General features: G+C 41.1%; 1 protein-coding gene across 5 annotated transcripts in view; it reads left to right on the top strand.

Moving 5' to 3' along the window:
• Positions 1–100: 100 nt before the first annotated feature.
• Positions 101–13552, top strand: part of STARD7 (StAR related lipid transfer domain containing 7) — a 44065-nt gene continuing 30613 nt past the window's right edge. For all 5 annotated transcript variants that reach the window (XR_012496471.2, XR_012496473.2, XM_088795939.1 and 2 more), the window contains exons 1-6: positions 101–405; positions 8003–8211; positions 8533–8582; positions 9889–9999; positions 10078–10160; positions 11112–11211. Coding sequence is in view for 3 of the 5 variants with exons in the window: in XM_088795939.1 (XP_088652065.1) it covers positions 101–405; positions 8003–8211; positions 8533–8582; positions 9889–9999; positions 10078–10160; positions 11112–11211 (858 nt within the window). In the remaining 2 variants the exon portion in view is untranslated. The remainder of the gene's footprint in view (positions 406–8002; positions 8212–8532; positions 8583–9888; positions 10000–10077; positions 10161–11111; positions 11212–13552) is intronic.

A 13552-nucleotide genomic window follows, 5' to 3' on the forward strand; every position in this document is an offset into this window, starting at 1 on the left:
CTGCAAAAAGACATGACGGCGTCGGCCCACTAGGGGGATCGGCGGAGACTGCGGTGCCCTCCCAGGCTCGTTCCCCTGCTCCTGGCGCACGGCTAGCGACATGTTCCCGCAGAAGCTGGCGGCGGCGGCGGCGGCGGCGGCGGCGCGCGCGGGTCCGCGGGGCGGGGGGTTGCTCGCCGTGCTGGCCAATCAGTGCCGCTTCGTGACGGGCCTGCGCGTGCGGCGCGCGCAGCAGATCGCGCAGCTCTACGGCCGCCTTTACTCGGACAGCGCGCGCCGCGTCCTCCTCGGCCGCCTGTGGCGCCGGCTGCGCGGCCGCGCGGGCCATGCCTCGGCAGTGATGGCGGCGCTCGCCGGCGTCTTCGTGTGGGACGAGGAGCGGATCCAGGAGGAGGAGCTGCAGAGGTGGGTCCGGTCGGGACGTCGCTGTGTTCCCCGGGCGGCGCGGCTCAGGTGGGAAGGGCGGGACCTTGGACCTGGGGCCGCGCCCGATGGTCCTTGAAGTGGCGATTCAGTAGCTGGGTCCTATTTTAGTAAGCCGCGTTTTTTATTGCCTCTGTGTGTTAATTTGATTTGTCGGGCTGATAATAACTGAAATTGTAGGTTAGTGTAGGAGGGAGACTTTGACTGCGGAGCTGGACCCTAAGGAAACATTCTGAAAAAATAAAGGAGCTATTGAAGGCATATTCACGTAATCTTGAACACACCCAGAAAGGTGCAAATTCAAGTTTCATACCTGACCTAAGGGGATAGTCTTGCAATTTACGAAATGACTTCATTCTAAGTGGGACTTGGTCAGAAATGCCAGGAGAGCTCTCGTCATTGTGACTCTTGTGGCAGAATGATGAGGCTGGAGGGATTTTGCTCTCCTCTGGCAAACCAGTATCCCAGACACTGTAATGTGTAAGAATTAGGTCAGTGTTTTGCTCCTTAACTAGGACTTTGGGAGTAGTGTTTCCTTAGGCTCTGAAATCATGCTGTCATCAAAACTTGTGTGTGAAAAGTGCAGTACCATTGATTGAATTTATTAATCTGTGGTTTGAAATTTGAGCCCTTAAGAGTTTTCAGGTAATTTCCTGGGGTAGTCTTGCTTCAGCTCTAGCATTGTGTCTGTATTTCCTTTTGAATAGCTGTTCTTAAACTGTGCCCTCTCTCCTCTCTCTCTCCCCACTGAACTCTGAAACTGATTCAGTAATGTAGGACGGTCCCCTCCCCTGATAAATCCCACACAAGTCTATTTATTCTAGATATTTCTCTTGTTATTCTACATTTAAAGTGGGAATACTCTTAAATCTGGTTCGGTTAAAAATGGAAATACTTCAATAAAGTTAACACTATGACTGTTTGGAGGTGTAGCACCTAGATGCCAGGGCCCTATTTGTGCAACACTGAGTTGTGGGTAAATGCAAATTTATCTTAAGAACTTGTAATACTTTTCCTAGCAGGACAGATGACTGTTTTATAGATGCAACTTGAAATCATAACCACAACTTTATTAACAAAAAAGTTAAGACAGAAAGCGTGATAGGTCATTTGCCTAGTTTCTTTTAGTATGCTTTTGCTGCTTGTCCATTTGTTCTAATTAAACAGTCTCAGGTGTGAGAAACAAAAGAATTTATGAGAAGGAAACTTTTAAATTGAGAAATTATCAATTAACTGTTTGAATTTTCATTCTGTTTTTGTTGATGAAATACCCATGTTCCACAGTGGTGAAGTTTGAGGGGGAAATTCCCAGTGGGATCTGTTTGGAGAAGAGAAGAAAGATCAGAAGAGGGGTATGGGGTGCAAAAGAGACGGGGTGGGGATTGAATGATGTTGAAGCCTAGGTGGTAGATGACATCCTTTGGCTTACTTTGTGTGTTTTTATGGATATACGTCCTGGGCCCTCTACTTAGTAGATCTCCCATTTGCAGGAACTAGAGGGGGAAACAAGATAGGAAATGAAAGTGGTAAACATTTGAGTCAGTAGTCGCTAAGCGCTGTGGAAGACAGATCAGATCATCAATGACCAGGCCCGGTAGTTATTCTGTTACCTTCTCCTCAGGCTCTCTGAAACCCCAGAGGCAGTTGAAATGCTCTTGGTTGTAATCCAACTCCTAAAGAGATACTGCTCTGGGTTAACCCGCTGGAAATTTCAGAAGCTTAGAATAAAGGCCAGTCAGAACACTTAAGGTGCCTTTTTTGACCCCCTTCAGAGTTGTAAAGGCCCTCATTTAACACTCACTGTCCAGTTCATGCTTGAATTCAATCATATACTTAAAATTTGATCGCGTTATCCATTTCAAGGATTTTAAAATGTTATCTTGATGGGGGGCAAATAATATGCTGTTCAACTATATCTTGGTTGTACAGTACTGTAATGTTCTGATAGTTTGTCATGTTTATATTTTATTGAATGAAATATTCTGGGTCCCGGATAATTTTTTTTGCTTGGTGTTTAAGTATTCTTTTTGCTTTAACGGAGGCACTGCTGAGGTTGTCATAGCTAGCTTAGAACATCTTAGATTTTGTTTGTTCCAGTGAGATGATTTGGGGTAGCTTTCATAATGGGACACAGTTGGATGTGCCAGGAACAAGTGCATTTCTTTCATTGTTAATGGAAGAAGAGCATAATTGTCCCTGGCTCCTAAACCACAGCCTTTGGGTCTTCTGTTCTGTTTCTGTACCGACTTGTTCTGGTACAAACGAATTCTGCTGTTGCTGTCTTGGTTAAACAGTGATGGAGTGTGCAGGATATCTCTTTGGATGTGTGCTTTAAAGTAGCTTGTGTTTTTTCTTGTTACTTGTTTCTTTTCAGAATGAAAAAGAATAACTTTGCTTTCTGTTATTTGTGCTTAATAGCTTAATAAATCGGATCTCATTAATCTAGTACCAAGAAGAAAATTTGAGAGAAGAAGGGGGCCAGTGTAGAAATCAGGTCTTTTAATGCTTTGTCTAGTATTCTTACCCAATTGGCTTCAATTAAACAGTAAAGCAAAATAACTTTCAATCACTATTTTTGGTGCCAGCTGGCATTCTGTGAGCCCAGGGCAAATCTTATGAAAAGATACAACAGTAATTTTTTGATGGCTTTGGAACATTAAAATAAATTACAGGAACAAAAAGAGGAAGGAAGTTAAGAAATACGAAAGGCTAGCGGAAAATGTTCCATTAACCCCCCTCTTTTTTTTTTTTTTTTTTAAGTTACATTTCATTGCTCTAGAAATTTGAATAAATAAGTGCCAGTAAAGTTTCATTGCACATTTTCCTATTTCTGTGTTTCAGGGCATTTGGAATACTTTTAACCTTTCAGTATGTTGTTAACTAGATAAATTATCAGTAAAAAGTCCTTTTGGCTTAAAGGAACTTTTTTTAAACCACTGTCACTTGAAGGTATATTACCGATATATACTTCTTAGATTATCAGAACTCCATAAAAGCTGACTTGAATTTTTTGAGACTGTCTTCACTATTTACCATTAACTAGTTGGCCCAGAATTGCAATGAGCTATAGTTGACGTTTTTAATTTCTAGGTGTGTCCCGTAACAGTTGTACTTGAAAGTCTTTAACTTTGACGTTGATTTGGAATTTGAGGAGGGGGTTATGTGAAAGGAGTCGGTTGTCTTACTGCAATTGCTAGTTACAGGGAACGCTTTATTTGAATCATTTTCAAGCCGTATATCAAGCTCTACACTGAGGGCAGGACCCTTAGATGAGCCAGGTGTGGTTATACTTACTGGTTTCAGGTTTTGTGCCTTCAATTTGCAGAGCGCTCGGTCCAGCCTTTCTCAAATATAGAAATGACTTCAGTTTTGCAGAGAGGGAAGCGTTGGCTGTCTTTCCTTGATCCTCTACTAATCTTTTGGTTCTGTTACTATTTGGGGAATAATCTCTTTTGTCCTTCTTTCCTCTCTCCTTATTACTTGTTTAAGTCTCTTATTTAGATAACAAGTTTTAGACATCCATCCCACCCAAACAAGTTTTGGCACAGCAGGCTGCAGAGATATATGGTGAGAGGTTTCTCCTTCCTCGGTGTACACGATAGTGAGTGACTGTGCACCTGGCTGCAAATTATGTCTTATCAGCATTTAGCAGTTGAGACCCTTCAGAGAGTTTTGAACCTGGGGACATAACAATCATTTACATTTCCATGATGCAGTCTTGCTCCAGCATTCATATTGTGCTATTCAACGAATGAATGTCATTTCTTTACAAGACATTTCTTGCCCACTGTAGGAACTTAGTCTCATAATTTTAATCAAGGCCACATACTGCCCTTTAATTTCACAGGAGAGGCTGATTCAGCGATGGATCAGAAGCTCTGTACCACCTTGAATCTCAGAAGGCCATTAAACATACTGGTTACAGTCATGCAGGGGTTTTTTGAAACCTTATTACTGTGTAATGTAATGAGCCTCTGATGTGTTTTTAATAAGATGTTCTGCCCCTCTTCGTTATGTGATAAGAATGACATTTGAGAGTGGTGCTTATTTTTAATTAAAGGATGTTTTACTGATCATGTAAAGTACCATAATGGGTGCCATGTGATGCCTGACTTGTTCTCTGAGCAAATCTATAATAGCTGTGGTTTTGCTTTGCTTTCTCCTCTGCAAGATCGTATTGCCTACTCTAAAGTTCCTTCCCTATTTCTGTATGTGTTTGCAGTGGTAGCAGTCAGTCCTATTTTGCAACTTTTAATTCAAATTAAAACTTAAAAAAAATAGTTAAACCTTTTTTATCATCAGTATAAATTGTACTGGCTAGGGTTTTTAGTTGCAAAGAAACTGATATGAGTTAACTTAAGCCCGAAAGGAATTAATCATAAAGCTATTAGGCCCCTCAGAGCAATGACCAAGAAGGCCAAAGTACAGTTTGGCCAAGACCAGGTACAGGAGTAACCATCTTAGGGCGCTGTTGCTGGCCTCCTTCCCCTAGGTCATTTGCACTGCCATCCTCTCAACTCCCTCAAGGTCACTGAGAATGATCTCCAAAAGATCATGTGCTGGTGTTATTTCCTTAGGATTCAAAGCCTGGATCAGAAGTTAATTAACCTCACTTAAATGAGGAGCTATGCTCTAACTGAGAAGGGAGTTGCGTCCCTTGTCAGGCAGTCAGAACAACAAATGTCCACCCAGGTATATATTTTCATCTAAGTCCAAAGTTTAAAATCCAGAGAATTGGAATTTTAGAGTTAATAGGAACCTTTAAGAAATAATGTACTTATTTTACAGGTGGAAACAGGGAGGGCTCTACAGGTAAAATGATGGGCATAAGATCTGCACAGCTAGTTAGTTGGCAGAGCCTGGACGAAAACACAGATCTACACACACCATCACTTTGTATTGCTCTAAACTTTTAATCTTGGGTTACTAGTATAACTTTGAATTTTTGGCTTTTAAAGCAATGTATTAATGTAATCTTTAAGAATTGGAATGACTGAGGCTTCCATATTAATTTATCTACTCAATTTATTCAGTAAACATTTGTTGAGTATCTAGTGATTTCCAGGCACTTGGTAGGAGCTGGGAATACAAATATGGAAAAGACTGATTCTGAGCCATTAGGAAATTCCAGTTTAGTAAGGGAGGCAGACATAAAGATAGATTAATTATAATGTGATATGTTTCTATAGAGGGATAAAATAAATGTATATGGTTAACTCTGCCTAGAAGTGAACCTTGAACCTTGTGGTTTTTGAAGGTTGAAGAGGAGTGAAAGGGCATTTCAGGCAGTATCAGTAGTTGATGTCTTCTTCAGTCTGGAATCACAGAAGAGTTGTATACGACAGACAGGCAGCAGTCTTTCTTCCTTATCTGCTATTTAAAGGTTAAGGGGCAAGTACAAGCCATGTTTTAAAAATTATTACAAAATGTTTCAGATATAAAAGTTTAAAGAATAACATGAATGTTACATATATATACCGAGGTTCCAAAGAAATGTATGTACATTTTAAGAGATGTTAACACTTTGGTCAGCGTTGCTCAAGCAGTAGTTCGCCGTAATCAGAGTTGTCTGGACGCTGATGGTCACCACTCTGAGCACCTCTTGTAATTGCAGAAGTCAAACGTGACTTGTATTCATCTTTTGCTATTGGTATATATTAATAGTTCTTAACTTAAAATGTGTGAACATTTTTTTGGCACCCTCTTTTATAGAAATAAAATATTATAAATAAATAAAAGCCTCCTCTGTACCCTTCTCCAGTTGAAATCTATCCCAATTTGTTTTGTTTTTTCCCCCATCTATCTCTGTATACACACACGCACACACACACACACACACACCCCTAAATGATGTATAACGACACATAGTATGACACATCATATTATTTTGAATGTTTTAAAGCTTCATGCAGACCTGGACAAAATACTAACAAAGTGAATTCAGCAACATATAAAATAGATTTTATACCATGAACTGGGATTTATCCCAGAAAAGCAAGGTTAGTTCATCATATAAAAATTAATGCACCACATTAAAGAATAAAGGACAAATACCACATGATTATCTCATCTAAGTAGATGCAGAAAAAGCATTTGACAAAATCCAACCTCCTTTCATGTTTTTAAAATAAATTAAACAGACTAGGAATAGAAGGGAACTTCCTCAAGCTGATAAAGGGCATCTGTGAAAAAAAACACAGTTAACAGCATAGTTAGTGGTGAGAGACTGAAAGCTTTCTCCCTAAGACCAGGAACAAGACAAAGATGTCTGCTAGCACATCTGTTTAATGTTGTAGTGCATGTTCTCACCAGGGAAATTAGGACAGAAATAAAAGGCACCTAGAGACAGGTTTGTGGTTGCCACGGGCCGTGGGGGGCAGGACAGTAGATATACACATGGCCAATAAGCTCATGATAATACACTCCCCATCATTAGTCGTCAGGGAAATGCAAATTGAAGACCACATGAGATGCACTTCTCTCTCACTAGGATTGCTAGAATCAAAAAGATGGACAGTAACAAGTGTTGGCAAGAATGTGAATCAGTTGGAACCCTCATACATTGTTGGTGTGAATATAAAATGGTGCAGCTGCTTTGGAAAATAATTTGGCATTTCCTCAAAAAGTTAAACATAGAGTTACTATGACCCAGCAAATTCACTCCTAGGAATCTACCCAAGAGAACCAAAATCCTATGTCTACACAAAATCATGTACAGATGTTCATAGCAGTATTATTCGCAACAGCCAGAAAGTGGGAACAACCTTAATGCCCATCAGCTGAGGAATGGATACACAAAGTGCGGTCTAGCTACACAGTGGAATATTATTCAGCCATAAAAATGTATGAACCTTGAAAACATAGTAAGTGAAAAAAGCCGGGCACGAGACCATATATTGTATCATTCCATTTATGTGAAATGTCCAGAATAGGCAAGTCCATAGACAGTAAATAAGTGGTTGCTGGGGGCTGTGGGGAGGCAGGAATGGGGGGTGACGGCTGATGGGTACAGGTTTCTTTTGGAGATGACAGACATGTTCTGGAATTAGTGGTGATGGCTGCACAACCTTATGACCATACTCAGAAGCACTGAACTGTGTGCTATGAAAGGATGATTCTTACGGTATGTGAGTTATATCTCTTTAAAAGAGAGGAGGAAATATATATAAATACTCATAATGTAATAGAAAGATAAAGAATCCAATAAAAAATGGGCAAAAAGTATCAAGTGACCTTTCATAGTCATAAACCTCAATAGTTAACATCCGAGGGTTAATTATACACCAGGTACTAAGCACTTTACATATAAATGTATTTAATTTTCACAGTCAACCTTTGAGGTGGGTACTACTATTATCTCCCATTTTACAGATGAAGAAATAGGGACTGGTTAAATAATTTAATACTCTAGTAAATGGATGTTGGAATGGGACTCATACTCTGGAACTCAACGTTTTTATTTACTTCACTTAATACTGTTTTAAACCCACGCCGTTCTTACACAAGTCTCCGTGTGGACATTTCATGTCCCAGGGCTGACTCCACTCACCTCCTCCATGCCTGTTTTCCTCCTTCCCAGATCCATCGATGAGATGAGACGGTTGGAGGAAATGTCCACTATGTTCCAGAGCTCTGGAGTTGACCGCCACCCTCCAGAACCAAAACCCCAACCAGAAGGGAGTGAGGACCCCGGGGCCAGAGCGCAGCCGTGGGAGATGGTGATGGAGAAGAAGCACTTCAAGCTGTGGCGGCGCCCGATCGCGGGCACCCCCCTGTACCAGTACCGAGGTGAGCCCGGCATGGCTGCCTGTCAGTGTGTCCACGGTTTCCCAGGTTCCTTGTGCTCTAACTGTTCTGTTCTGGTGGTTCTCAGGCAAATGCCGTGGTTTACTGTGGACTGTGTTCCCTCTCCCAGATCACATGAGTCTCGGTGTCTTTGCTATACTTTGCTGTAGGTCGTCTTTGTCCTACTTGCTGCCCAGTATGACTTCTAGTTTCTGAGTCTGCCTTTAAGGTCTGTCAGCACTAGAATCGAAGTGCAGTAAAGTGATAAGAATACGGTGAGTGATGAGAGTGTGGCAAACCCCTTACTCTTTCTTGTCATTCTAGTCTTTGGAACCTACACAGATGTGACACCCCGGCAGTTCTTCAATGTCCAGGTGAGTACATTTTTCTTCCCACATTTGGAGCCTCTAAGCCTAGAAATCAACTTCCCACAGTCCACACATAAATAATTTCTCTGACTCGGAAGACATTGGCTTCAGTACATCCATCCATCTCTATATCCCTCATCTCACGTTGGGTAGCATTTGGGTAAATATTTGATTCATAATTTCTTTGCCCAGTGAGAATGAGACCAGTCTACCCCTCATCTCACAGGGCTGTTGAAAGAGCAGATGGAAGCACGGGTTTGAATACTTTTATATGTTTTATAAGGCTTGACCATTTTTCTTCCCCTAAACAATTGGAGGGTAAGGTACATACCTGGCCCTTTATCCTAAGTTCTAGACATATTCTCTTAGCTAACCATGGTACCGTATTCAAAGTCAGTAAATTTAACATTGATGCCACACTTGCGTAATCTTCTGTTTGTATTCCAATTTTATGTGTTGACCCAGTAATGTCTCTTAGAGCATTTTCCCTGTTAGTACAGATCCAGTCAGGATTTAGTAATCTGGAACATTTCCGCAGTGAAGGTATTTTCTTAATAAAGATGAAGTGTGTCTGTTCACAAAGACTGCTCTCTTCCTCCGGGGCAAACGTATGAATAGGAGAGGTGGGCCCATGCAGAGTTCTACAAAAAAATTGTTTTCCTTCCTGGATTTTTCATTTGTTTTGCTGAACTTTGAGTAATGAATTGATTATAATACCCACTATAATATGCAAGTGCATGCTTTCCCCTAAGTCTTGAATTTTGTCAATTTTCATTGAATTTTTGTTGATTTGGGTGTGTAGGATGTGTCTTATTTTGAAATTCCTTAGTTAGTAGTGATATTAGAAATTCATAATATATTATAAGTTTATAATATTATAAAATATAATATATTGATAAACTTATAAATTATAATATAATTTATAATATACTCGCATTTCTCTGTGTAAGGTGTCTGCTCATACTTTTGGGCTTTTGTCTGTTTGAAAGTTTTTAGAATTGTTTCTGTACACGTATATCTATTTTATTTTCTCCAGACATACCTGTTACAGTAATTTTTTTCTTACATTTTTCATTGGTTTGTCTTGTTAAGGTTCAGCTTCAGGGTAACGGTATTCATCTGCAAGAAGGGACTCATCTGTGTACACACATCCGTAGTAAACACAGCCGTGTCTTTCACATTTAGGCACTATCTTTTAGGTTCAATACTGTTTCAGAATAAGTCCTTGGGTTGGAGGCCTGAGCATCTGGAGAAGGCTTCTGCATTTTTGTTTGAATCTCTTGGGTCTTCATGGTCTTTCCTGTTCCCGCAGCTGGATACAGAGTACAGGAAAAAGTGGGATGCCTTGGTGATCAAACTGGAAGTGATTGAGAGAGACATGGTCAGTGGTTCCGAGGTTCTTCACTGGGTAACCCATTTTCCTGTGAGTGTTTTTGCTTCGGTTTCACTTCCGTCACGTCCATGTGAGGCTGAACAATAACCCTGCCTCTTCTTTCCTTAGTATCCAATGTACTCACGGGATTATGTTTATGTTCGGCGGTACAGCGTGGATCAGGAAAACAACGTGATGGTGTTGGTGTCACGGTATGTGTGGTTACCTTGCTGAGTTTCGTTAGCTGTGTCCTTCATTCATACATGAGGTGTGATCACAAAATACGGTGAATGTTTAAATTAAATAAAATTTATTACAGTAAAAAGCACATTGCCATGAATCCCCCTCAAAATACTCCCCCTCGCTTCAAACACACTTATCCCTTCATTCTTGCCACTTTCTGAAGCAGTTCTGGAAGTCCTCTTTCCTGAGTGTCTTTAGTTGTGCTGCCGTAGCTGCCTTGATGTCCTGAATCGATTCAAAACGTTTTCCTTTCAGGGTCATTTTGACTTCGGGGAAGAGCTAGAAGTCTCACGGTGCCAGATCCGGTGAATAAAGTAGATGAGGATACACCATAATATTTTTATTTGACAGAAATTGCTGTACCAGAAGCGATGTGTGACATGGAGCGTTGTCATGATGGAGGATGAAGGAAAGACACTCCCAAAGAGGACTCCCAGAACTGCTTAAAATAGTGGCAAGAACGAGGGGATAAGTGTATTCGAAGTGAGGGGTGTTAATGACAGTGTGTCTTTTACTACAATAATTTTTTATTTAAACATTCACTGTATTTTTTAATCACACTTCATATGAGGTGGCTTTGCATGTTCTCAAGGCCCTGAGGAGTGAAGCCCAGGCCCAATCCATCCCAGCTAGAACACGAGATTGGAGGGATATAAGCTTTTCATGAAACCATTTCTTCAGTTTCTTAATGCTGATAATTAAAAGAAGAAGTGCTCTCTGTCTTCAACACAAAGCCTAGTGAGCTGGGGATCACCAGGGAAAGCCTTTGTTTTTAGAACTTAGTTTGTATTCATTCATCTCAGCGATCCTCTTGTATTTTAAAAATGAGAGCCAGCTTTTGAGATTTCCCTAACTTGAGCTCCTGTGCTGTTTTGTATGTTGATGGTACTCAGAGTTTCCTTCACTTTTCTCCTTACCAGTGCTGTGGAGCACCCTAGTGTGCCAGAGTCTCCGGAGTTTGTAAGGGTCAGATCATATGAATCCCAGATGGTCATCCGTCCCCACAAGTCATTTGATGAGGTGAGTTTTCCATAATGCAAGAGGTGATGTGTAGAGGCTTTGGGATTTCTCAAGGATTGTCTTTGATCTGAACTGGGGAGGGTATGGGTTGCTATCGGGCAGTGGTTCTCAGAATCCACTGGAGCTGGTTAAGGTACCGGGCTGGGCTGTGGCCTGGGAATTTGAATTTTTTAGAAGTTCCCAAGTAAGGCTGCTGCCGCTGGTCTGGAAACCACTTTGGGAACCCTGCTATGGGCTGGTACACCTGGACGGTCCCCCATGACAAAGTCCATTATCTGAGACGGTTAAGGTGTAGCCCCTATTCCTCTGTGTAGCAGTATTCTCTAGGAACTAAAGCGGGTACTTTCTCCGTCAAAATGTCCCTTCCCTTTCCTTGTCTGTAAGATGAGAGGCTTAGACTAATGTTCTCTGCCTTCTTTAAAATTCTTTGACCTTTCTTCGGGAATATTTTCTTCAACTTAATGGGGCATCTTGTTTCTGCTTTCTTAGCCAAATCTTCATTGAGTGTACTTACAGGTTCCAGTGGTTGCTATTTTTAGTTCTGTTTCACTTTATAATGGCATTCTTTTGTCCCATCACTTTTGTTTGTTTTAGAGCTATTTGAACTATGTTCTTCAATATGCTTTCATTGTTTTATTTATACCACCTGAAGTGGGACTTGAATTGTGGCAGAGAAATGGTGGCTCACCTCAATGTGGTGTTGGACTCTCTTTTTAGGAGATCTGTGTGTTTACTTCTGTACTATTTTTAGAGCAGTATTTTTCAAACCATGGGCTGCTACCCATTAATAGAAGACAAAGTTAATTTAGTGCATTATGCCCAGCTTTTTTAAAAAAGGAAAAGAGTAAGTAGAACAGAATAGAAACTATCTGAGTATTTCATGAGACTTTTGTTTGGTTACAGGGTGTGATCAAACAATATGGTGAATAGTTAAATAAAAAAAATTATTACAGTAAAAGACACATTGGCACTAATCCCCCTCAAAATAATCCCACTCTGGGCGGCCAGATGGCTCAGTTGGTTAGAATGCGAGCTCTTAACAACAAGGTTGCCGGTTTGAGTCCCACATGGACCAGTAAGAAGCAACGACTTGAACTTGGAGCTGAGCTGCTGGTGAGCAGCCAGTTGGCTCAGTGGTTGGCGCATGGTGCTCATAACATCAGGGCTGCCGGTTTGATTCCCACATGCGCCAGTGAGCTGCCCGCAGCCTCCACAACTAGATTGAAAACAATGATTTGACTTAGAGCTGAGCTGCGCCCCCCACAACTAGATTGAAAAGAAGAAAAAAACGACTTAACATTGAGCTGATGGGTCCTGGAAAAACACACTGTTCCCCAATAAAAAATATAAAAATAATCCCCCTCACTTCGGACACACTTATCCCATCGTTCTTGCCACTTTCTGAAGCAGTTCTGGAAGTCCTTTCATGAGTGTCTTTAGTTGCGCTGTCATGGCTGCCTCGATGTCCTGAATCATTTTGACTTTAGGAAAGAGCCAGAAGTCACGTGGTGCCAGATCCAGTGAATAAGGTGGATGAGGACACACCACAATGTTTTTATTTGACAGAAATTGCTGTACCAGAAGTGATGTGTAACACGGAGTGTTGTCATGATGGAGGATGATTTACGGCACACTTTAAAACACACCTTCTCTCAACCGTAGCTCACACCCGACTGACTGCACTGAACAAGTTGAAACTTGTCACACACTGTTACTAAGATTTGACGCTCTGCTTCCCCGAATTGAAGATGCCAGCCTTTCTGCTGGATGGCACACGGCAGTAGCATTCACATTTTTCAATCACAATGGAAAGTTTCCATGTCACACATTGCTTCTAGTATGGCAGTTTCTGTCCAATAAAAACATTATGGTGTGTCCTCATCCACCTTATTCATCGGATCTGGCACCATGTGACTTCTGGCTCTTTCCCAAAATCAAAATGATTCAGGACCTCGAGGCAGCCATGACAGCGCAACTAAAGACACTCACAAAAGAGGACTTCCAGAACTTATTCAGAAAGTAGCAAGAATGATGGGATAAATGTGTTTGAAGTGAGGGAAATATTTGAGGGGGATTAATGGCAATGTGTCTTTTACTGTAATGAGGTTTTTTTAATTTAAACATTCACCGTATTTTATGATCACACCTCATACATAAGTATGTATGAATGTGTGTCTATGAGTGAACTGGGTTGCAGTGTAGAAAGGATTATTTACAGTGTATTGTAGTTAAAAATGTTTGAAAGTCCTTGCTTCAGAAGACAAAAAAAGTAATGCTGCTGTTGATGGCCAGTTACCTTTAGGAAGGGGCCTGGCTCAGGCTGGGAACAGTGTGGGAGGCA

Source organism: Rhinolophus sinicus, chromosome 2, assembly GCF_057876585.1.
Source record: "Rhinolophus sinicus isolate RSI-liver-muscle chromosome 2, RSI-T2T, whole genome shotgun sequence".
NCBI classification, from domain to species: domain Eukaryota; kingdom Metazoa; phylum Chordata; class Mammalia; order Chiroptera; family Rhinolophidae; genus Rhinolophus; species Rhinolophus sinicus.